We start from the raw sequence: 26,756 nt of genomic DNA on the forward strand, positions 1-26,756 counted from the left end.
TAACATGCAATACATTTCAGTAATGTAAACATAAAAGTGCTCGGTACTTGCTTCCTAACAAGGATACAGAACTGTACGTACTCAGAGGCTTCATCAGACACTGCGTGAGTTCCGAGAAGGCCTGTGGCGTTTTACTGTATACTGCGCACAATACACTCATCAGTAGAGTTCAAATCTGCTCACTTGTAATAAAATACAGATTTACATAGGTATGTGCTGTATTTTTTTCGTAGCATGCGCGAATAATAGGGAGTTTACTGAATTCAGTACACTATCTTCATGTCAGCAACACTTCCTTACTGGCTCTGATCACCGCAAGAAATTCGGGTATGCTTGATTGATTGAGCGAATAGGAGACAAGCTGCAAGCATGGACGAGCGTATCGAAGCCTATAAGCGGTGTCTCTCTCCGGTGACAGTTCACCATCTCCAGGAATTCTCTCTCACCGCAAAGTGCATGGCCGAGGTCGCGGTGTCCCGTGCAAGCCGAGGCGAGTTGGGCGACAACCAGGGTCGATAGCACTTGTTCCCGCTGCGTGCAGGACGTGCGATAAACGCGAATCAGCGACCAGGGTTCGACCCCTGGCCAGGCACCGGCGATTTACGACTCCAGATAGCGCGCACGCAGAACGAGCTCGCCGTATGCATCCGGCTGGCAAAACCCTGCTCGCCCCGGCTAACCTAGGAGTTCTCAACCCAGCCAACCTAGAGGTGCTCACATATGTAAACTTAGGAGTTCTCAACCCAGTCAACCTAGAAGCACTCACCCATGTTAACCTAGGAGTTCTCAACCCAGCAAACCTAGAAGTGTTCACCCATGCTAACCTAGGAGTTCTCAACCCAGCCAACTTATAAATGGTCACCCATGATAAACTAGGAGTTCTCAACTTAGGAGTACTCACCCATGCTAACCTATGAGTTCTCAACCCAGCCAAACTAGAAGTCCTCACCCATGTTAACCTAGCAGTTCTCAACCCAGCCAAACTAGATGTGCTCACCCATGTTAACTTAGGAGTTTTCAACCCAGCCAACCTTGAATTGCTCATCCATGTTAACTTAGGAGTTATTAACCCACCCAACATAGAAGTGCTCACCCATGTTAACCTGGGAGTTCTCATCCAAGCCAGCCTATAAATTCTCACCCATGATAAGCTAGGAGTTCTCAACTTAGGAATGCTCATCCATGCTCAACTAGGAGTTCTCAACTTAGGAGTGCTCACCCATGTTAACCTAGAAGTTCTCAACTTAGGAGTACTCACCCATGCTAACCTATGAGTTCTCAACCCAGCCAAACTAGAAGTCCTCACCCATGTTAACCTAGCAGTTCTCAACCCAGCCAACCTATATGTGCTCACCCATGTTAACTTAGGAGTTTTCAACCCAGCCAACCTTGAATTGCTCATCCATGTTAACTTAGGAGTTATTAACCCACCCAACATAGAAGTGCTCACCCATGTTAACCTGGGAGTTCTCATCCCAGCCAACCTATAAATTCTCACCCATGATAAGCTAGGAGTTCTCAACTTAGGAATGCTCATCCATGCTCAACTAGGAGTTCTCAACTTAGCAGTGCTCACCCATGCTAACTTAGGAGAGCTTGCCAAAGCTAACCTATGATAGCTCGCCCAGCTAACCTTGAAGTACTCTTCCTAGCTAATCTATGTTTACTCACCCTAGCTAACCTTAGAGTTGTACTTATGGGCAGAGCCGCATATAAAGAGAGTCAGAATATGACTGATAAACCTTGGCTGCATGATCTTAAAAATATAAGATGTACAATGTATGATCTGAAGTGCTTCCCAATGCTAGCATATGCCTTTGAAGTCGGTGATTAACATTTTATTGCAAATAAAGTATTTAAGATTTAACACTAAGAATCTGGATATTATTTAATTGAACTAAGTTCTGCATTCATCGTCAAATGTGTCACTGTTGTAAATAAAATTCGTTTAATAATTGGGATAGCTCCTTTATTTGCAATACATTTTGTGACATGATTTTAACTTCAATTATTTCAATAAAATCTTTTTACAACAGCAACACATATGACATGTGGTTGTAGATAGTTCTCAATAAAATACTTTTCAGAAGCTCTGTGTTCAACTTTAATAATTTATCTGTTATTTTATTCAAACCAGTTGTTAATTTCCAACTTCAAAGATGAGTAACAGCCTTGGGGGAAACTTTCGACAATAAGTCATAAATTAGTTTTAAATTAATTATCTCGTGATGAAGCTGCATGTGAAATTTTCTATTTTGATTCTGGCTCATCATTATGTAGTTTGGTAATGTAAACATGTTTAAAATATTCCCATAACATATCTGAATTGTTACAGTCATGTATTAAGAACAGGTTCCAGCATCCAGGGGTGTACGCAGAGATGGGGAAGGGGATATGTTGGGATTGTTGATTAGATGAACTATTCCTGCAAGAGATTGATAAACAAGGGGTAGAATTTAAAAAAAATCACAACTCTCTTAGTAAATACACTACCAATTCTGTTTAAAATATTTGGAAATCTTATAATTTTATCCAAAACTTTTGTATGAAACAACTTTTGATAATACAAACCATTATTACAAGGGGTCGAAAAAACCTGGGGTTGGAATGAGAAAATAAATAAAACTTCCCCACCAGGTGCACTATCGAATACATTCTTATTTTTGTTAAATTGTCTAAATATTGACTAAAACTTTTCTTTAAAAAAGTTTACCCAACCCTTACTGCCTCCCCCCACCCCCGAAATTCTAAAAATTCTATCGCCCACAAGAACAAATGTAAAGAAGTGGAAAGCAAACAGCAGACAAAGTGGGTTATCTCTTCTCTCCCCTCCTAAAAAAAAGTAATTTTGCGTACGTTCCTGCCAGCAGTCAACTCCGGAGAAGAAATAACAGATTATTTCACTGGGTGACTGCAAAAACTGATGCAATGGTTAAACTAGGCGACGAACTATGGTTTTTGACTAGGGTCCATAGCTAGCTCCGGTGATTTGTCGAGACAAACAATTAAATAATACAACAACTTAACCAATTCAAAATGACAGATGATTCCCCTAATGTTATATGTTTGTCCTTGCATCATGTTGAATGAGGGATGGAAATGTTACCAGAGACTGTTGAGGCATTTAAACAGCTGAATACTATTTGAAATTATGAAGAAAAAAAATATTATGATCGGCCTGTTTACATTGTAACATTTCTCGGTTTGTATCAGAGATTTAAATTCACAAGACTATGGGTGTCATAACAGACTAATATAGATTCAGGTATTCTATAAGAACACAAACATTAAGAGACATTATATTTGCTGACAATTAGGGAGTATCAAGCATGTTTATAGTATCTCGATAATTTGTGTGTGTATATATATACATATATACACATACATACTTGGAAATTAACTGAATTCACAAATAATAATTTTGATTTGAGTTGGCATTTACCTACTTAGGTTGGGTTTTGTTATAGTTCCACTCTTCATGCTGGTAGCAGTACCTGGTAATTTGTTGTTAAACCATTTTAGGAGGGAATTGTGTATAATTATCTGGATGAGCATCTAAATTGGCCTGTAAATAATATTATCGTTATAATTTGAGGAAATTGAGATATAACTTCATATCATTCGAGCAAATGTTGTGTTGGGCATCAACATATAAGTTTAAAATCTATAAATACTCACACAACTTTGTAAGCCATTATATTATTTTGGTTTCATTAAGCTTTATTGTAGTATCTTTGTGATTACAATATAAATTAATATATTAAAGTACTTTTGTTTGAGTGTTAAAACTTTTATAATTACAATATTTATATGTTTTTAATGGGTTTCATATGCAATCACAGGAGCATTACAAAATTGCATATGATAAGATGCTACCTTTGTGAGGTTTTTATGATTGTCTAGTGGCAGGCATGATTTTATCTGATAAGGATAAAACAACATAAAGGTGAAATTTGTTGCTGAGGTACTAACCTCAAAGGGTATGTGTTACTACAGTTTCAGTATCCAGCCTGCACTTACAATCTGTATACTTTTACCTGTAGCATTCTATGTTGTTGAATCTTTTACACCCATTAACATCCCCTGGTAGTTGTACAAAAGCAAACATGTAATAAATGGGCAGGCAAAATACAGCAATGCCACCAATTTAAATAAAACATCGCTAGAGTAGGTCTAATGAGCAATAAAATTTTTTTTCATGAAAAATACTCGGTGCTATAGATAGCCAAACCCACGATACTTCCTACTGTGAAGATAGTCATACAAAATGGATTCACTGATGCAAAGTAGGATATTTCGTAGGTGCATTGGCTAATCTTGAAAGTTTTCTTTTACACCAGCAGATATAATTCGATCATCCATAGAGAAATGCAAAATTAATGTTTATTAATAGATGAGATGCTAGAATGCATACCATTATAAACTTGACCACTTGACCTGCATTTTCATTGGACCACAGGTAGTTATGAAACTTCCTGAAGGACAAGAAACCAACATGAACAATACAAAATTCAAATGATTCAACCATATGAAATCCAGATGGAAGATAAAATGTGACTGCAGCCAATCGACCGTAGACATAATCTTAATAGTATACAAGCATATTGAGTTAATCCTGGTGCCCAGAAAATAATGCAAATTTTGCAGGTATCTATTAAATGGTTGATGTTATGGGTTCATTATTAGTTCTAGAGTACAATTTTAGAATTCACACACATAATACAATAACTAAAAGGTTCCTCACGGAGTTAAAAAGACATTCCAAAGGAATTAGATATTTGTATGTATCATAGAAGCTTGCTCTAATGGTTCGAAAATTGAATAAAATATCATTGATCAAAAATTCTATTATGTTTTTATACCTCTCACAAATGTACATATATACAACAAGATCACCAATTTTAATATAGCTTTGCTATATTTACAAGAACTAAATATAATGTTTCTAATATTCTAAGCTTAATTTAATGGTTGCTATGGCTTTACTAAACAACTATATAAAAATATATTATTTTCGATGACACCAACATGTTACAGAAAGGCAGTTGCGCTATAGACGTGTAATTCAGGCATGATGTATGGGAGCTGATAGTAGGTGTGACCACGATACCACAAGGTCAGTCCAAGCAAAGGTGGTGATGATGGTGACAGCCTGGCCTCGCCACAAGAACACGGCGATGATGGAACAGGGCAGACAAGGAGAGATACCACAGTAGTGCCTCCTCTCCACTCACAGTGTGAAGGTGAACGGCTCTGTATGGAACCTACCTCACAGTCTGTCACCCACTAACCACTGAGCTCACACCCAAACAAAGGGCGAGGCTATTCAGTGAACATACATTTTTAAACAACTACTTTATACAAACACTAATACTAAACAGAACCGACCATAATACATCATTACAGACAAGAAAAGTTATGTAATATATGTATTAAAATCATCTAGGACTCTGATGGTGGAGTGTTATGTAGCAAAGATTTTCTGTGATGCATTTTTATAATTTTAACGAACTTTCAGTCCCCCAATGGAACAATCCTCCTCCCCTCCATGAGGCAGTGCACTGCCCCAGTATGCAGGACTGCTCGTTTGTGTGGGTTGAAGAATGGTTGAAGGAATTAGGGCTTATACATCTCGTAACACTCGGGATCACCACAGTTGATGAGGTGAAATCATACATGTACGAAATTGCCGGGATGTGGGCAGCGTCTCCAGAGGAAAACCTTCACAGGAGTAGCATGGTTATTTACGATCTGACACAGGCCTCCGGCTGTGGAGTGTGGAGCGGGCCAACGCCCCAATTCCGGAGTCTACGTTTGGCCCCTTGATCACCACCCCGCTCCCACATAGCCAATGTCACAGTATGCCCGTGCTCCCCCTACTAAGTAGTGATTGTCGGTCACTGACCCACTCCACGCTCCTACAGCCTTGAGCCTGTGCCAGGACACACACCACGAAATGGACCCCGGCCTGACGTTTGGCCCCTTGATCAACACCCCGCTCCCACATAGCCAATGTCACAGTATGCCCGTGCTCCCCCTACTAAGTAGTGATTGTCGGTCACTGACCCACTCCACGCTCCCACAGCCTTGAGCCTGCGCCAGGACACACACCACGTGACGGACCCCGGCCCAACATTTGGCCCCTTGATCACCACCCCGCTCCCCCCTTGCCAATGTCACAGAACGCGCTTGCTCCCCCTACTAAGCAGTGACGGTCGGGCACGCTCCCCAGCCTCGAGCCTGCGCCGGGACACACACCACGTGGGCAGGGGGCAGGACGAGGGCTCGCCGTACCTTTGCCGCACTTGTCCACGTGGTCGGTGACGTCCAGCTCGGGCAGGCACTGGCACATCTTCTTCTCCTTGTCGCACATGGCGCCGCCGAAGCTGCACTCGTCGTCCTCGTCGCAGCGGTCCCCGAACTTCTTGTTGGCTCGCCCCTCGGTGGCTGCGGACACGCGAGACACGGCCGTCAGCCCTGGTCGCTCCGTCCTGGGAGCACTCAGTAACCTCCTACCTCCACCGTACCACCGCGGGGCCGGTCGGCGGGGCCGAAGTTGGGACGGGTCTCCTCAACCTCTCCGACCTAGCCGTGCGCTCGCCAGCAACATGCCGCGATTGGATATGGCTAGAGACCGGAAAAATTCGCGGATTAATTCGGTGATAGGCTAAAAGTAAAATACATTTACCTTTTAGATAATTTTGCTATTGGCTTACTGTTCATCTGGACGAATCTCAACCAATTATAAACCCTCAACCAAAGAAGGATCGAATCACAGACAAACCAGCTGAGACGACTCACAAGTCAGCAGCCAATGAACTGGCGTTATTTGCCCGAGTGTACAGGGGAATGTGCAGTCTATCCTGAAGGCCGTCGAAACCGCGAATTTTTCCGGTCCCTAGATATGGCGAATCTATTTCCACGGTTCTCGGAACCCGTGTTGGGCACTGGCAACAGTGTCAGGCATGTAAAAGACCCATCTTTCTCCTAACCAGGATAACACCCTAACGGGATCATACGCCTGGAGGAGTATAGATGAATTATGAGGTGTGAACCTAAGTCACATGCACCACCGCGAGGACGGGGGTGACCTTGGGGTTCAGCTGCGAGAAATGGCAGCATGCATGGAGGAATTCAGGGAAGTCCTACACTGTTAGAAATCACAGTAAATTTAAGGAATTTTCAACGAATAAAGCACCTGAAATAAACCTTCCTCCGTAGTTCGGAGTGTGTAAACTTTTTACCTCCGTTGCATCATCGCAAGGACGGAAGTGACCTTGGCAATATGCACGGAGGAAGTTAGGGAAGTCCTACACTGTTATAAATCACTTTAAATCTACGGAATTGTCAATGAATAATGCGCCTGAAATAAAAGAACCTACCTCGGTAGTTTCAGTTGACTGTATATTTGTAAAAAAATATGGCCACCACATTCTGAATTTTGAGTTCTGAAGTGAATAAGAGCAACAGGAGCGTGGAGAGGCAGGAGAATTGTTTTCTGTGTGGACCTAACAATTATTATTTTTTCTTCAAGCTTTGGTAAATAATGCAATAGAATCCTCGTGAGCGCAATTTCGTAGGGTAAGCAACATTCGCTCCCAACTTCCCGGTTTCACACAGACAAATATCAGTTATCATATTCAAACATAGATTTATACGGTGACCGTACTCAAACATGCTTTACGCTAACCATAGGACCAACAGTCAATGGACCAAGGAAACTTCAGCTCCGAGTGCACGTGCAAGGCTTGAAACGAACACAAGTATAATTATTATTGGCTACACACTCACAGTTGCTATAGACCCATGTTAGGTGTGCCATAGGACCACACATGATACACTTTAAGGCTATAGATCCAGTCCACTCCGAACCAGAGCATTGAACGACAACGCTGGTCGGCTTTATGCTTACTATAGGACTTATTATTATCTTTGAAAGATTTGTGCAATGGGAGTGCATGACTTGATGTATGCTCTTGGACATACGCCATTGCTAAGCACACGTATATCTGTAGAAGAAAACTACAAAAAACACAAAAGACAAAAACACAAAATAAAACAAAAAATAATAATTAATTTGTGTTTTTGTCTTTTGTGTTTTTTGTAGTTTTCTTCTACAGATATACGTGTGATTAGCAATGGCGTATGTCCAAAAGCATACATTAAGTCATAGGACTTTTTAACAACCTAGGAAGAGTTCCGAGCAGTTCTGCACACCAGTGTTTCGGAACCCACTGTGATACCAACCGCCCGACCTCACACTGACTCCGGGCACCGTGTCTGTACCCAAATGGTACCCTGGAGGTACCGTCATAAGCCTCTGGGCTCACGTCAGAACCCTATAACAGTGTCCTTGTCGAGAAAAAAATACTTTGTACATAAGAAACAAGTGTTTGTATACAATTAATAATAATAATAATTTATTTCCCATTTTTTTTACACTTTGTTAACAATATTCACTTAATTAACCAGGAAATTCAGCACTCACGAAAGCAAGCTTGTATGTGAGTGCATCTAGTCACTTCAAATGACGTGCGGTATTTTGACGAATTGTAAACATTTGTAAATGTATAATAACTGAGAAATAAATATATACATATATAATATAACCTAAGAATTCATACATTAGTTATATAAAGATGAAAGTTAAAAAGAGCAATTTATTAAAATTCAATGTAATGTATAAACAAAAAACGTATAAATTATAACAATTCGAAGTGTAACATTTTTTTTTTTTTTTTTTTTTTTAACCACACAAACGTGCGGTTCAAAAGACGTAACGTTGTAGCTGGTAAACAAGTTTTTCGACAACAACTGATTTATTCCGACTTCTTTTTTCTTCTTCTAATTTCTTCACCGCTCAGGACTGACGGGGAGCTGTGAGGCGAGGCGGGAGTGGGGCGTCGGAGGAACGAGCACCCCGAGGCAAACCTCCGGTTAAAACACGCGTGTTAGTTCCTACTGCACGCTGCATGAAGAACACCGAACCAATACCAGTTACTAAAAAAAAAAAATATATATGGGGTGTGGCTGTGTCATGGAAAAGGCCGTGTGTTACACGTGAATACGTGTACGTAACAGGTAATATTTTCCATACAAAATATAAAATACGCTCTTTTATATATGTTATAATCACGTTTGAACACTAAGAAGTCGCGTATTGCCTGACATATATAGACTATTTTATTTTAACACCATATATATTCACTGTAACTATTTATCACTAATGTTTTGTACATGAAATCGATATATTTTGACGAGAGCTGACGATTGAAACGCAAACGAACGTCGTAGCTTCTCCGACTCAAATGTTGTACTAAATGGAAATCTCGAAAACGCAGTAAAATGACCTCAAAATGGCGGCGCTTCCCCCTCCACCGCGCGCGATGCGTCACAGTCCTCACTTAGCATAACGAATTCTTTGATCCTCTAGCTATCCGGTGGTGTGATTAAATTTTGGATGGAGATGATAGATACGTAGTTGCAACACCAAACTGTATCCCCCGATTTTGTTATCATTCGTATTTTGAATTGCCTCCCACTATGTAAGCAATTTTGAAGGGTTGTGGGAGGGAAGGGTATCGGCCACAACCCTCCAGAATGCGGTCGAACAGTCCTAACAAGAAGCTCTAAGCTGGATTAGAGAGGGCCTTTAAATGTGTGTCGAATTTATGTCGATACTCCAGTATTCCCTTTAATACAACTATGTGCACATTTATTAATTATAATGAGAACTATACAGATCTCTAACAAACATCCCGTGCCTTGCTTAAATTTTTCGTAACCTTCATAATTACGTCATCCTGTGAGTAATCGTCAGTCGTGGGATCCAGGGGCGGCAGGAGGGGGTGGGTAAGTTCCCGCCCCAGAAAAGGGATTGAAGGAGGGAAACCATGTGGCGGAGTGCATGGCGGAATTTAATCCCACGTTTACAGAATCAAGGTCGCTATCCCAGGCCGACTGACCGTCTCTGTAGAGGGAGGGGAGAATACCCACATGAAATGAACACCGACATGCAGTTCCCCGCCTGAGGCAGGGTCAGCATGGATGGAGCCCGCTGCCCTGCCAGAAGGACAGACCCGTCGCTCCGCCCAGCCTGAGGAATGAACGCCTGGCATGAGATGAGATGAGGCGTGAAGCAACGACGGAACGAATTGATTGGGGGGGGGGGGGGGGGGGGTGGAGGGGGGGAAACAGGAATATATCCCGATAAAACCCGCCGGTTCCGGCAACGTTCGCTACAGAATACAAATAGATACAATTTTAGTTTGTATTTCAATGAAAAAAAAAAATGACGTTAACCGAACACAACATTTTATGTTATTGTTCCAATAATAACTTATACATTTTTTTTCAATCTTTAAGTAAAGGATCTTAAGAAATTGTTAAAATCCCCCCCCCCCCCCCAAACGATTTTTTTTAAGTAAAGGGTTTTCTGTAAATATAACCTCCCCCCCCCCCCCCAACAAAAAAAGTTCATACTTTAAGTAAAGGATCTTAAGTAATTGAAAACACAAAAAACCAAGGATAACAGTTAATCAATCCAATATTTTACCTATGTTTATTTTAATGTGTTATCTTCTTTATTGGTAGTTTGCAATTTAATAATCCCAATGGCCTGTTAGAGCTGTTTCCCCGCAGCACAGCGGGAGATACGAGCTCCAGACAGCCGGGAGTGCGACAGATCGACACGTGTCGCCAGACATAACCTTGTTTTTTTGACGTGACAACGTCTAATAAATCGATGAACGCCGGCTGCACACGCGAAAAAGTGTCCCGTTACGCACATTGTTCCGTTACGCGGTGTCCCGTTACGCTCATTGTACGCTTGCGCCGCATCTATCTCTCTTCCACTCGACTGTTTATAAAGTGAAGTGAAAAGTTAATGTGGTTTTCATTGCTTATTACAACAACAATTTCGGCAATAAAGGTTAATTATTCTTGCATTTAAAAAACATGATTACAAGTATAATTTCAAGTATTATCTTTAAAAGTTTTGTGCAATGGGAGTGCATGACTTGATGTAAGTTTTTGGACATACGCCATTGCTAAGAACTTTTCTGTTGAAGAAAAAGTAATAAATAAAATAAATAAAAGTACACAAGAAAGACAAAAAACACACAAAATTAAGCAAACAATTGCTGTTGTCAACAAGAATATAAACACCACAAAATATTCCGAAACAGAAATATGGTCAACAAACAAAGAAAAAACAAAGAAAAAAGTACTAAGTGAACAAAAAAAACACACAAATGATGACAACACAAAAATATTTAAACCAAAATAATTCAGCACAACAGTTAAAACGAGACAAAAACACGACAAAACGAAAAGACAAAAAAAAAAAAAACAATAGTTTTACCAAAACAGAAACAAGCGACGTTTCGGGAACTGCTATCTGCTCCCGTCCTCAGGCAGAGACGCACATGGTACGGAAACACAGGTGCGACTGAGTCGCTTGTTTCTGTTTTGGTAAAACTATTGTATTTTTTTTGTCTTTTCGTTTTGTCGTGTTTTTGTCTCGTTTCAACTGTTGTGCTGAATTATTTTGGTTTAAATATTTTTGTGTTGTCATCATTTGTGTTTTTTTTGGTTCACTTAGTACTTTTTTCTTTGTTTTTTCTTTGTTTGTTGACCATATTTCTGTTTCGGAATATTTTGTGGTGTTTATATTCTTGTTGACAACAGCAATTGTTTGCTTAATTTTGTGTGTTTTTTGTCTTTCTTGTGTACTTTTATTTATTTTATTTATTAGTTTTTCTTCAACAGAAAAAGTTCTTAGCAATGGCGTATGTCCAAAAACTTACATCAAGTTATAATTTCAAGTATTTATTCTTTTATTATTAAAATAAAAATGATTCAATTTTATTCATAAAAGTATGCAATCATTTCATCAATGTTTTTTATGACGTCACGTTAAACTATCATCCGTAAACCGACTTTACAGACAAAATTTTTTTTTTATTTATTTAAAACACGGTGCCACAAAACATATCGAAGTGTGGTTCCCGCACGTAATCACACAAAGCTTCCACGAGGCCGTGTCGGAGAAAACAACATCACGGCTGATGGATTGATTTATTAGCGTCGTTAAATGTTTGGGAGAGAGATGGAAATAGTGTTGGACGAGGATGGGAAAAAGTGGTTTTGAAAGGGGGTTAGACCTCACTGCATGGAGTTCATTATGAGTGAATTTTTTTTTTTTTTTTTTTTTAACCACTTAAAAGCTTTTGAGGTGAGTTTTGGTTGGAGGGAGGGGGAGAGGCAATATGACGGCCTCGGTTAAAAACAAAAAAAAAGTGAGAGGGGAGGAGGAAGTGGCGTGCGCTGCTTGCTGATTGGTTGTCGAGCGGAACTGCGTTCCTTGACGAGGGGGAGGGAGGGAGGGGTGACGCGTGCTGTCGGTGACCTTCGACCCCTGCAGTTCCTCGAACCCCGGGCACGGGGGAGAAACTTTAATTACCGAGACTGAGACATAGTTTTTTGAAGTAGTTATGGGCACGTCCGCTAGATAGTAGTTTTCATAATATATTGCTAGGGACCGGAAAAATTCGCGGGTTCAATGACTTCTAGGATGAACTCCACAGTTCTACGTACACTCGGTCAAATGCCACCCACTCATTGGCTGCTGTCTTGTGAGACGTCCCAACGTAGCAGCCTGCGATTCGATAAAGCTTTGGTCGGGTGTTTCTCATTGGCCCAGAGTCATCCAGGTGATTTGTGAGCCAATAACAGAGGCAGTACTGAGGTATAACGATTTGTATTTTAGCCTATCGTGAAATAAATTCGCGAATTTTTCCGGTCTCTATATATTTCTGACATTACTACATTAATTTATTAGGAGAAGTAATGTATAAGCTATTATCAGGCAAACAAACACGTGAAAATTCACTCTATTTAGGTAGCCACTAATTTTGTGGTGTGTAATACAATGAGTTTTTGCACCTCCTACTCCTTTATTTATTACATGACGGTTTATTGCAAAACAGCATTAAGTATTTTCGCATCGATTAAATTAGTTTTGCGCCGCCAAGGAGATAACTTAATATAACAAAAAAAAAACCTATTACGAAATATCGGCCCCCAAAAACTTGAAAGTTGGAAGGGACCAAATGTTGTATGTATCAATTATGGCAAATATCTTTTTCTTGTTTAATATATTCAAATTTTCTCCGCCATGTGTATATATTTTTGTACCTCTCATTGTCAATAAAATGAGTGAATTTTTGGCTGGGTCGACCCCATTGGGGGGGGGGGGAAGGTCCCTATTCTTAAAAAATAAACTAAAAAAAACTTTGTATGAGAACCTCTCTTCCGATTTTTTTATTTGCTGGTAGTTGTGGGCCCGCCCAACAGATAGCGACACATGGTTGCAGTTTCCACTGAAAGAGTCGCACTTCTTAGTTTCCCTCCTTGTTCTGTGACCCCGGCAGCTGAGGCGGTTCCGAGGAATCTGCACGACCCGGCGGCGACCTGCCACGACACCCATTCACCGCCGCCAGCGCTGCCGTCACGCGAGCTCTTGTCGCGCTCACCTGGCAACAGCGCGCGCGACCACAGGCATCACGTCACGCGACGAAAAAATATCGCGATTTTCATTATGTTGATGTGACGTCTTATAAATCGATGAACACCCGGCTGCACGCACGGAAAAATTGTCACGTTCCGCCTGAAACCGAGCGTGCAAGAACCGGCCAACCAACGCGCGAGAAAATCTTCTGCAATATCAAACAGGTTAAGGCGGGCATTATAACTAATAGTTCGTGATTATATTTAAACAAATTATTTAAATAAAATTTTCAAAAAACTGTAAATAGTATTTGAAAATTAAAAAAAGAATGCAATTTTTCATAAATGTTTTCTTATTACGTTATCACGTAAAAATTATCGTTCGTAAACCGACTTTACAGACAATACCCCTTTTTTTTTGGGCGTTTAAAACCCACGCTTTTTTTGCAACTAAAAATAAATGAAGCCAAAAACTTCATGATACATACATAATATACTCGGAGCGAATATAGTCACATGCATGTCGTGCCAACATAACGCCACACGAGGAGGGGATAACAGCTGTTCCCTCTGCATTGCGAAGAGTCAAGAAACTTTACAATTGTTCCTGGGTGTTGGGGTGTTTGAAGACAGCTATATGAAATGCAAATATAAAACGAAATAAATTCATTTGAAGGTATTTTAAAAGGTATTATGTTGAATTATGTCACCATGGTTTTGTTTTAATGAGGAAAAAAAAGTTTACCATTTTGCTTATGTATCACGGATGCTGATTGGGAAAAATAACGAGTCACGTGTTTTGAGTCACCGAGAATGTTGACCATAGACTTTCACTGCGCTCTTCCTCTATATTCACCCTTATGTGTATCATTTCTGTAGCTCAGTATTTGACAAAAAAAATAATTGTGTAATACTTTTTCCTCTGTTAATCGCTCAAAATACGTTTTTATCTAGTAGGTTTTAATCCGCATGAGCATAACAGCTTCTGAGCTGTTGAAGGTACAAAAACAGTTCTCGTCAGATTAGTCTGTTGGGAACATCAAACGCACGCGTGCTCCTCGGAATGACGTGTAGGCAAGCTGCCAATCAGACCTGCCGTGCGGGTTGCGGCCCGCTGTTGTGCAGGCGCCGTGTAATCACTCGAGAGCAGAAGGGGAGAGAGAGAGAGAGAGAGAGAGAGAGAGAGAGAGAGAGAGAGAGAGAGAGAGGTCTGCCCCGGGAGCCGTGTTGCATGACTTATGCCCGTTACGGCAGCTGCTGGCTGCGCCGACCGACGTTATTCATCCGCCGCGAGGAGTTCTTCATCGAGCTAAAAAAGAATCAGAGCAGTTTCGGAATCCGACAGCTTTGTTTTCATAGCACCATGCTGGGCTTGATTCTCTTGTGAGAATTGCTTTAGCTCTGGCAGTTTTAATAGTACATTTTTCCTAATCATATCTGTAAATTTTAGATACGGCAAATGGAATGTGTGTATATATATACGAAACCCCGTCTCTTTGCATTGTAAAATATACTTAAAGTTAAAGCATTATGGCTGTACGATAGGAACGTGATTTTCTGAACGAAGTTTTTCATTGGCGGGTAGTTAGTCAAAATAATTAAAACACCGCTGTTAAATTTGTTAAATTGTTGAAATACGGAAACCAGTAATATTTGGATAGTAATTCGTGAATGTATCTGCCTTTAAAAATAACAAGTTCAATAAAGAAGAAGACGTCTTTGAATGCATACATGCAGATAAATATCTAAACCAACAATCATGGTTCTCAGTTCATTGAATTAGGTTTGCCAGCCACGTGAAACACAAGATGACGAGAACATATCTGTTACTGATTTCTAGCGTTGTAGCTTACGAACGACAGTTAAATAACTTACAGTTAAGTATGAAAGAGTCAGCGTTAAGGTGTTCATTTGTGTTGGTGAGGCGGGATGATAGGTGCGACTCTCGCTGGTGCTTAAAACGCGGAATCGCCTCTAAGCGCAATCTTCTCGTCTCATTCACTCAACCAGTGGCCTTTCTTAGAGTAGTGTGATCACTCAACTACAGGCGTCTATTACTGTAGCGGGACCACTCAACCAGATACCTTTATTAGAGTGGTGTGACCACTCAACTAGTGGTATCTATTAAAAGCGAAAAACAAACCTTGAAAAATGACTAAACACTGGCTTTGGACCTGAATTTGGACATAAGGAAATTATTAAAAAATGGCCGTTCTTGTTAAAATTCACTAAACAGTTAATACTAAAACGTTTCCCTTAGAATTTGTGAAATTCGGTTCGCACGATCGGACACAGATGGCAGCACCGCAGTTGTTACACATTTCCGTTTCCATTCTCGAGATTACTCCTGCCAAATGCCGTACACCGACAGCTACGATGTTACACATTAAAAACTTGCATCATTATTGACATAAACACAGCTGTGTTTGCAGTAGTTGTAACTAAGTAACACATACCACCGTCACCGCCAAAATCATGCAAATGTTTTCACAACTTATCCGTCCATTCATTAGAGTCTACACGGGTCGCGGTTGGTGATGACCATGCCTAATTCTCCGCGCACATGGTCAAAAAAATAAACTAAATAATGATGAGATGATGAGTTCTATGACCCATGACTGTGTGTCGTAGCACAGGCGACTACACAGCAATGACAGCCGGGACGTCCCTATACTTGCCGAGGCAGGACGATCCAGCTATGGTTAAGCACTGCCTGCCGCGATATGATGTGAAAAATACTTCACAAACACGAAATCCCAAACCCACGGAGAAGATTGGGGGGAAAAAATGGGGTACAGCCCCATGGGGCTGTGTCATGTGTACGTAACAGGTAACATTTTCTACACAAAATATAAATTACGCTATTTTTTTATTTTTAAATCATATATATATATATTCACTGTAACTATTTTACACTAATATTTTATATGTGCAATCGATAGATTTTGACGAGAGCTGACGATTGAAACTCAAACGAACATCGTATCTTCTCCGAGTCAAAGTTATACTAAGTGGAAATCTGAAAACGCAGGAAATTGGCCTCAAAATGGCGGCGCTTGCCCCTCCACCGCGCGCGATGCGTCACATCCTCACTTAGCGTAACGAATTCTTTGATCCTTTAGCTATCCGGTGGTGTGATAAAATTTTGGATGGAGATGATAGATATGTGTAGCTGCAACACAAAACTGTATCCCAACGATTTTGCTATCGTTCGTTTTTCGAATTGCCTCCCACTATGGAAGCAATTTAAAAGACGTGTTCGCGTCAAAAGTCCCCTTCCCAGGTGGGGGCCAGACGCACTAGCCACTGGACCACGTGGGCGAGATGTGGCCAATAGGCGCTCGCCTCCTCCCTAACCAATGAAGGATAGGTGTAGGGAGCACACCGAAGAAACCCGAGGAGTGCGCCAGGGATCGAACCAGGACTATCGACACCTCTCCCCCCTTGCTCAACCGACCACTCGGGAGTTTGTCCACTCGATGGGTCGAAGTCTTCGAGGGCGCGTGCAGTAAACGATAGTTTCAACAGGGTTGTTTGTAAAGTCGGTTTACGGACAAAAATTTTACGTGATAACGTCATAAGAAAAACATTGATGAAAAATTGCATACTTTTTTAATTTTCAAATATTATTTACAGTTTTTTGCAAATTTAATTTAAATAATTTTTTTAAATATAATCACTAACAATTAGTTAAAAAGCCCGCCTTAACCTGTTTGATGTTATAGAACAATTTTCTCGCACGGTGGTTGGCCGGCTCTTGCACGCTCGGCTCAAGCGGAACGTGACAATTTTTTCGTGCGTGCAGCCGGCGTTCATCGATTTATAAGACGTTACCACGTCAAAAGGTACGGATATTCACACACTGTCCTGGTGGAGAAATACAACTAGAAACCATACTCATTGAAGCAATTGGCTGAACGAGGCGGTCAAGGATATTGGTAAGGGCACAATAATTCTGAATCACGCAGTTGCTCAGAGAAAAGTCTAACGGCCAGTTACACCGAGGTTGTATTCGTTTGCGACCTGAGATCGACTTCCTTTTATTCTTGTCTTTGAAACCTCCGATTGTGGTGGTTAGAAGAATCGATCCGAGACCCAATGGACGTGTACTTCCACGAAAAAAAATATGACTAGTAACAATTATTCAAATTCGTTCCATTAGTACTGGTGAATCAATAATTTTTGAATATACTGTGAGGCCACTTGTGGCGGCCTCAGTCGTCTTGGATATTATTATTATTTTTATTTTGCGTAAAGTTTATTCTAAGATGATTTAATTTTTTATAACACTATTTATGTCCTTATATTATTTAATGGTGTATTTTAATATTTATTTATTGTTACTTTTTAATAGTATACATGGTTTATTTTACGTTAAGTAATCTTACTCTGTAGTGGGACGTACGGGAAGTAACCAGAACGACCTAGCGGAGTGAGGGGTGGTAGTAGTGGAGGGGGGTGACGTCAGCTGACGTGACAAGGGGAGGCGGCTGCCAGCTGTTTGCGAGGGGAGTGTGTTTTAGACCGCCGGCCGCGGAACTGCTCGTGCACAGTAGAAATCGCATCCCAGCAATGGGGAAGTTGTGTTGCGTTACGTGAACAAGAATTAACGGCAATATGACGGTAATGCCATGGCACGTTTTTCAAAGCGAAATAAGTGGTGGTATACGAGCGCGCGATGGTGTGGGCCTAGTGCACGGGCCACAGAAGCAGTGCGATGCAAGAGGCTCAAAAAGTGAGTGGGGTTTACACCCGACCCCGGGAGTCACCGGCTTCAGAGGTATGCTTCATTAACAAGTAAGTGTGAGAACTGGATTTTTGTACTTTTTCCCCGGCTGGTACGATTTACAGAAGATGTGTATTGAAAACAGAGTGCGGCGACGGGATTTAGTGGTTGGATTATCTAGGCTGAAGAACGTCATAATTTCGTTTCCTCCCCCCCTCCTCCATAATAGACTTTTTTGGGACTTTGGATTAGAATTAATTCTAGTGCAAGAGTGTCTGTAAACCAATGTCATTACATTGTGAATGTAATTATACCAATTTAAAAGATACCTAGAATTTACCTTTTAAGTCCCTTTGCCTTTTTACAGTATTTAAGTTTGAGCATCTTTGATTTGGTAATTCATTATTATACCTATCCCGATAGAGATTCCAGGACTGTCGGTAAATTTAGTATGCTAATATTTTTTTATGCGCACTTGCTAAATGTTAGACCAGTCGATGCGCGTCTGTAATTTCTTTGCACTCTCAGTATCAGTATGTCAGTGGTGACGCGAACACGGGACTGGCGTTGTAAGTGCGGGCGTGTGCAGCTGCCCCGGTATAAGGGGAGTTGGCCACAACTGGAAATATAAATTAATTATATAAAAAAGTAAACGCAATATGTATCTTTAAATTTGTTTTACTAACACATATTTTGCTTGACTTTGTGTGTAAATATATATTTTCAACCAATCATTAAAAATTATTTAAAAGCCCAAACATTTGGTGAAACAGGGATTCGCATGAAAAAGATATATATACGTTGTGCTGCGGAGTGAGGGTCGCTGGTTCGAGTCCATCTTCCCGAATAACAGCGAGCTAGTTAGAGCTGCTTCGTAGCCCTCTGTAAACTGCTGCTACCCATGATCTTGATTCTCTTGGATGAACCATGTGACGTAAAACCATGACTATTTACTTACATTCACTACATTGGGGCTTAACGACCAGTTCGTGTCGCCGACTGGTTGAATTCCGGTTTCATGAGACCAAAATTCTCGTTCTTTCAGCCAAGTACAGCGTTTTAATTTCTACCAAGTGATAGCAGTATAACTTATTTGCTGCGACACAGTCATGCAAAACAAATATTTTTAAACAAAAAAATTTTTTTTTTATTCAACAAAATCACGTGGTTTTAATTTAACGAATTGAATTAAACAATTATGTTGACAGTTCAACACCGTGTGCAGGAAAAAAAGGATGTCTATAGCTGTGGCGATTCTATGTCACGGAGCTGGCAACAGCGCTTAGAGACCGCGTGTTGAGCTCGCGAGGTGCCATAAACCCCCCTCCCTGTTCTATATCCAGAGGCACGAAGAGAGGGCGGGGCGTAGCACGACGCCTCCCCTACAGGCGTCAACCCGTCTGGCGTCGCAAGCCAGCAACACGCGGCGTCACGAAAACCTCTGTGGCTGCCACACTGCGGCCAACAGGAACCTTCCTGGTTCCTACACCTTGCAGTGCAGGGCAAGAGACTGCTAACTCTTCTAGCTGCAATACTGCTGCCAACAGGGACCTTCCTGGTTCCTACACCTTGCAGTGCAGAAGAAGTGACTGCTGACTCTTCTGGCTGCAACACTGCTGCCAACAGGGACCTTCCTGGTTCCTACACCTTGCAGTGCAGGGCAAGAGACTGATGACTCTTCTGGCTGCCACACTGCGGCCAACAGGGACCTTCCTGGTTCCTACACCTTGCAGTGCAGGGCGAGTGACTGCTGACTCTTCTGGCTGCCACACTGCGGCCAACAGGGACCTTCCTGGTTCCTACACCTTGCAGTGCAGAAGAAGTGACTGCTGACTCTTCTGGCTGCAACACTGCTGCCAACAGGGACCTTCCTGGTTCCTACACCTTGCAGTGCAGAAGAAGTGACTGCTGACTCTTCTGGCTGCAACACTGCTGCCAACAGGGACCTTCCTGGTTCCTACACCTTGCAGTGCAGAAGAAGTGACTGCTGACTCTTCTGGCTGCCACACTGCTGCCAACAGGGACCTTCCTGGTTCCTACACCTTGCAGTGCAGGGCGAGTGACTGCTGACTCTTCTGGCTGCCACACTGCGGCCAACAGGGACCTTCCTGGTTCCTACACCTTGCAGTGCAGAAGAAGTGACTGCTGACTCTTCTGGCTGCAACACTGCTGCCAACAGGGACCTTCCTGGTTCCTACACCTTGCAGTGCAGAAGAAGTGACTGCTGACTCTTCTGGCTGCAACACTGCTGCCAACAGGGACCTTCCTGGTTCCTACACCTTGCAGTGCAGAAGAAGTGACTGCTGACTCTTCTGGCTGCCACACTGCTGCCAACAGGGACCTTCCTGGTTCCTACACCTTGCAGTGCAGAAGAAGTGACTGCTGACTCTTCTGGCTGCAACACTGCTGCCAACAGGGACCTTCCTGGTTCCTACACCTTGCAGTGCAAGGGGAGTGACTGCATACACTTCATGAATTCCAGGAACACCTTTTTTTGACGTGATAACGTCTTATAAATCAATGGACGCCGGCTGCACGCACGAAAAAGCATGAGACATTGTCACATTCCGCCTGAGCCGAGCGTGCAAGAACCGGCCAACCACCGTGCGAGAAAATCTTCTATAATATCAAACAGGTTAAGGCGGGCTTTTAAACTAATTGTTCGTGATTATATTTAAACAATTTATTTTATTTAATTTTGCAAAAACTGTAAAACTTATTTGAAAATTAAAAAGTATGCAATTTTTCATCAATGTTTTCTTATGACGTTATCACGTAAAATCATCGTCCGTAAACAGACTTTACAGACAACTTTTTTTTTTTTAAATGGAACTTAATTCATCAAGAAAAATAACAGATATTTGTCAATTTTTACATTTACATGAAATTAACTGTATCACTACAAGAAGTTCTCGAAAACCTTCCCGGGAATTTTGCGCTTTGTGTTGTCCCAGTACCTACATTAGTTAAAATAAATACTTCCCATTTTTAACTCCATGCATTAATTAGCACAATCAAAATAAATAAATACAACTGTTTATTACTTGATATTCTTTTGCCACGCTTTAAATATTAATGCTTGTGTAAAACACGAAACAAAATTTAAAATTGTTTACAAATTTAAATGTTTTTTACACATTTTATTTTTTCTTGTTGAAATACATACTATTTGACTTGGGAACTAGTTTAAAATGGGATATTCTGTAAAGAACCGAAATGAAATTTTCTCTTGTTGGTAACTGACAACTTATAATGGAGTTGGCGTGTATTCAGAAGTCTGCGTAGTCAGTAAAGCCCTTAATATTTTGTGCTTATAGTCAGGTAAAAACCAATGGCCCCCCTGGTAGCACGTTGTCACTGTCTTAGCGAGTGTCGGGCACACAGATTTTTTTTATAACAATAGCAATTTTAATTACTTTTTAAATTTAATAAAAAAATTTCAATACTGATTTTTGAAGTGATACTTCTTTATGAAAGTCATGGAAGAAAAAAATATGGCAGTGAATTTTTATGTTGCGAGATGACTGATGTTTATTTTTATTGCATGAAAAAATATATACAACCGTGAAAGTGCAGGCTCGTTTGTCGGCGCCATGCTGGATACAGTTCTGACCTACAGTTCGGGAACGCGTCCGTTGTTCTCAAACAGGATTACGAGAGAGAGAGAGAGAGAGAGAGAGAGAGAATGAGAGGCCGCGATGAAACCCCAGACCGCATCTACTATGCGCGTTGTAATATTTAAGTCCCGGCCGGGCTGTGGCCGCCAAACCACGTGACCGCACAGCGGGGCTTAGTGGTCACTGGCCCGTCCACGGCACCTGGGGGTTGGTTGATAGGGGGGGGGGGAGCTCTCTCTCTCTCTCTCTCTCTCTCTCTCTCTCTCTCTCCTGCTCCGGTGCACGGGCTGCGACACGCGTCACAGGATTCATTCCAGCGACTCGTCTACGAGGAGACACGAGGCGTGCTCAAAGTGTTCCTGGAAGACGAGATCCGCGATGCGGTCACCCACACAGAGCGCGCCAAGAGAAAATCACCATCACCGCGATGGACGTCGAGTACGCCTTGAAGAAGAGGCAGGGCCGCACTCTGCACGGCTCCGGAGGGTAGGCCAGCTGTGCCACGCCTTACACATTCACGTGACTCGTCATGGAAGCGGCCAGTCGTCTCGGGAGAGGCACCCACCCATTTCCCCTTTCAGCCACCCGCCGAGCAACTCCTGGTGTCTGCTGACGACCGCTGACGACCGCTTCATAAGTTGTTTTACGAACTCCCATCGGCGGAGGCGAGAGAGGACTTCGCAGGGCCCTCTGGAACATTCACTCTTCCACTGAGTCCGTGATATTTTTTAGAGGGGCCTTAACGAGGGGAGGGAGACGGGGAAGCCTTCTTTTCACAGACGAGAGAGCCACACGCCCGATCGTGTATTTTCCTTTTTTTTTTTTTTTGGTTCATTGTAACTCATGATAACCAATGGTCAATTAGGTTAGGTTAGCTACATTATAAATACTTTAAAACATTGTGGACGGGTTTATTTGGTTAGGATAGCTACATTGAAGATACTGTGAAATCACGTAAACGGTTTCCTAGCCCTGGATAGCTAGCTACATATTAAAAAGTTATTTGCTAAGCAACCATAAAATGATTTTACAGTATTTTTAATGTAGCTATACTTACCTGATATAACCAACCATCCACAATGTTTTAAAGTATTTATAATGTAGTTAACCTATCCTAATCGACCGCAAAATTTAATTCCCCACCGGTTTATACAATGAGATAGAACGGAAATAAAAAAGCGAGCATGAACTTCGGGGAACTTCGGGGTGTGGCTCTCTCGTCTGTGAAATGAAGGGTTCCCGTTTCGTGGAATAACTCCCAGAGAAGAAGAATCCACAGGAAATTTGAAGAAAAAGAAAGCACGTGTAACTCAGTACTTGTGATAAAAGTGAAACTTATTTGGCGATTCTAACTGGAATCGTAAGTATAGCGTTAGGGGTAAAACGCACATAGAGAGAGAGAGAGAGAGAGAGAGAGAGAAAGAAGACAATTTTCTAAAAACAACACAGCAGCGTGGCGTTTATATAAATTGTCTTGGTATATTAACAAAACATTTTTTAAAAATGGTTGAATTTACAGCAGGAAAACTCATTTCTTTGTCCACGCTGTGTGTTTTACCTTTGTTCGAAACCAAATATTAGCCGGGGAAGTCTTAAAACGGTGCAGTGCCTACGAAGACAGGACTCTACGTGTATTACGCAGCAGTACAGAAGCCAGGCTGATGCGTGTTCAAGTGGACGCTAATCCCCAGCCTCGCTGTGTGCTCCGTGTTAGAAGGAGGCGGGTCTGTCTGCGCTCCCTCGCCGCCTCCTGTGCTTGTCTGTGCCTGCCTGATCACCTGCTTGCTTTCATCCTTGTGCTCGTGTATCTACTGCCTTGGCCAGGCGTGTTGTTTTGTCTACACTTACTGTTCTTGTTCGTCGTTGTTTGCCCACACTGTGTACGTATGTGCTGTTAAATTTTCTCATGACTAAATTCCTTCCACACGGTATTCGTGTTATGTGTGATATTTAAAGTTTGAATTTCTTCGTCTGTGCTGTCGTCATTGTGTTTTCCGTAACACCTGCTTAGATTCATCTTTGGGTTCATTTGTTCGATATCAGTTGATTTCGCCTTGTTGTGTGTGTTTTTTTTTGCATTCTTGAATTTTTTCCATTAAAAATTGTTCTATGCGGTTTATTTCCTTGAATATTTTTTCTATAAAAAAATTGGTTGTCTGTTAAGTCGGCTTACGGACGATAGTTTAACGTGACAACGTCATAACAAAACATTGATGAAATGATTGCATACTTTTATGAATAAAATTGAATCATTTTTATTTTAACAATAAAATAATAAATACTTGAAATTATACTAGTAATCAGATTTTTAAAATGCAAGAATAATTAACCTTTATGGCCGAAATTGTTGTAATAAGCCTTGAAAACCACATTAACTTTTCACTTCACTTTATAAACAGTCGACGAAACAGTTCACGTGTAGATGTAAGTTGTGTGCTGCCGCTGTCTTTCTTCTCCTCGGACGCATAGGCCAATCGAGTGGAAGAGAAATAGATGCTGCGCAAGCGTACAATGAGCGTAACGGGATACAGCGTAACGGAACAATGAGCGTAACGGGACTTGATGTAAGTTTTTGGACATACGCCATTGCTAAGCATTTTTTCTGTAGAAGAAAACTAATAAATAAATAAATAAATAAATAAATAAAAATACCCAAAATAATTTTTTTGGGTTCAATATTTTTGTGTCATCATTTGTGGTTTTTTTTTTCGTTCTCTTAGTACATTTTTTTTTTCTTTGTTTGTTGACCATATTCCTGTTACGGAATATTTTGTGGTGTTTATATCCTGTTGACAACAGCATTTTTTTGCTTAATTTGTATTTTTTTTGCTATTTTTATTTATTTTTTAGTTTTCTTCTACAGAAAAAGTGCTTAGCAACGGCGTATGTCCAAAAACTTACATCAAGTCATGCACTCCCATTGCACAAATCTTTCAAAGAGCGCAACGGGACACTTTATCGCGCGTGCAGCCGGCGTTCATCGGTTTATTAGACGCTGTCACGTCAAAGATGAATCTCGCCTCGAGCGACAGAGGAGGAGCACGTCCAGGTGTCTAGGTCCCCCTGGATCGGGGACGCGCAACGGCGGGGGTCGATGCAGTGGCCGGATCAACTCGAAGCCCGCCAGGCCTCCCGGGGAACTGAACTCAGTTCATCGGGTGACGTGCCGAGGGCTCGGTGAGGCCAGGTCTCTGCAGCCGTGGCCCGACGCCACAGTGAAGTAAGTGCCAGGTAAACACAGCTGCACAAGCTGTACAAAACATCTGTACGAAATAAGAATTTGCTCTGGTGGGCACAGCCAGTTATATTTCGATTGTAGGCGTTTCGCCATTAAAATAATATTTCTAGTAGGCTGTGTGAGTAAAACAATTATCCGTGTTGTAACATAATATCATAAAGTAAAGCTAATATAAATAATTTACAAATACTTTGGTGAGATAAATAGGTGAGTTAATTTTGACAGAGGTCAAAATAATTAAAGTTTGTAAACATAATATAATCGTGTAAATATTATGTTAATGATAATTGCTTTTATTCTGTTTTGGGGAGAGGAATAACTGTGAAACGACTGTGTCCAGTCTTCACTAAAAAAATTGTTACCAAGTGCTTATGTTTGTTAATTGAAAGTCTTTTTGTAATAAACACGTGCTTCCCACAAGACTTTTTTAGTTTTCGTCGCAAATCTTAAGCCTTCTCCTATTGCATCCTTAACCAGATGCCACAAGCTCACTAAAATATGTCTATATTATCTAGTAAAGAAGAAGAAAGCCTTATTATTAATAATGTTCGCAGGCTTTCGCGGCTATTGTCTGAAGTAGCTTGGTTTCTGGGCTGTCCTCGGCGAATAATTCACCGACGTTTCGGTTGACATTGATATCGCCATCATCAGGGAGCAGTTACCTAATGTTCCCTGATGATGGCGACTGCAATGTCGACCGAAACGTTGGTGAATTATTCGCCGAGGACACGGCTACAACCCAGAAGCCAAGCTACTTCAAAGCCTAATTATTGTTTTATGAACCATATCTGTAAAAAATATTCTTAATTAAAAGTATTTTAGATATCTTTAATAACCTATTCTGAGCGCAATGTGTGGCTGAAAGCAAATAAACTAAAATCTAACCCATAAACGGCAACTTACTAGGTATGCATAATGATTTCAAGATATACTCTCCTCACTCGTCTTCTTACATGCATCCGTGAACAAGTTACCGATAACATGGATTGTTATTGTGTTTATAATGAGTTCGGAAGTAACTTCAAATGTTTACAACATGATTGTTTGCGATTCACGGATGGTATTGTAAAAAAAATATTAGTTTTTAAATAAAATAAACGCACTGCCTCAGCTGAGCAGCCAGAACGATTTGAAACGAAACCCAGACATAAACAGTCTTATCCGTGCAGTTGAAAATAAAGTCTGAAAATGTTTAAAGCTCAGCGTTTTATTGACTAGTTTACTATGAATATAAGGATTATTAATTTTAACCCTTTGAGGCACACAGAAATATTATCTTTGAAAGATTTGTGCAATGGGAGTGCATGACTTGATGTAAGCTTTTGTACATACGCTATTGCTAAGCTTAGCATTGGCGTATGTCCAAAAGCTTACATCAAAACATAGAAATATATATAAAATAAATTAGAATCTATTGTGTAACTTTTAGCAGACGTGGCAGAAGGATAAAATTAAAGCAGCCAATGTTTCTTGTTCTTGTTAAGATCACCAGATAGCAGCACAAGGCTTACTCACGCGAGGTATTTCGGCAATACCACTGAAACATTGCAAACAGTAACATTTTTTCAAAGTGGTATCATAGAAATACCACTGCAAAACAAAGGGTTAAATCGATAGCCCAATATGTAATATTTTCACTCGCGCGGGCAAAAAAAAATCTGTTCTG

The 26,756-nt window shown here is 41.2% G+C and overlaps 1 protein-coding gene across 1 annotated transcript in view; it reads right to left on the reverse strand.

Moving 5' to 3' along the window:
- LOC134528486 (uncharacterized) overlaps window positions 1-26,756 on the reverse strand; it is a 161,594-nt gene that overhangs the window by 42,760 nt on the left and 92,078 nt on the right. The window contains exon 2 of the mRNA XM_063362138.1: window positions 6,295-6,447. Coding sequence (XP_063218208.1) covers window positions 6,295-6,447 — 153 coding nt within the window. The remainder of the gene's footprint in view (window positions 1-6,294; window positions 6,448-26,756) is intronic.

The sequence above is a fragment of the Bacillus rossius genome, chromosome 1 (assembly GCF_032445375.1).
Source record: "Bacillus rossius redtenbacheri isolate Brsri chromosome 1, Brsri_v3, whole genome shotgun sequence".
In the NCBI taxonomy this organism is placed as follows: domain Eukaryota; kingdom Metazoa; phylum Arthropoda; class Insecta; order Phasmatodea; family Bacillidae; genus Bacillus; species Bacillus rossius.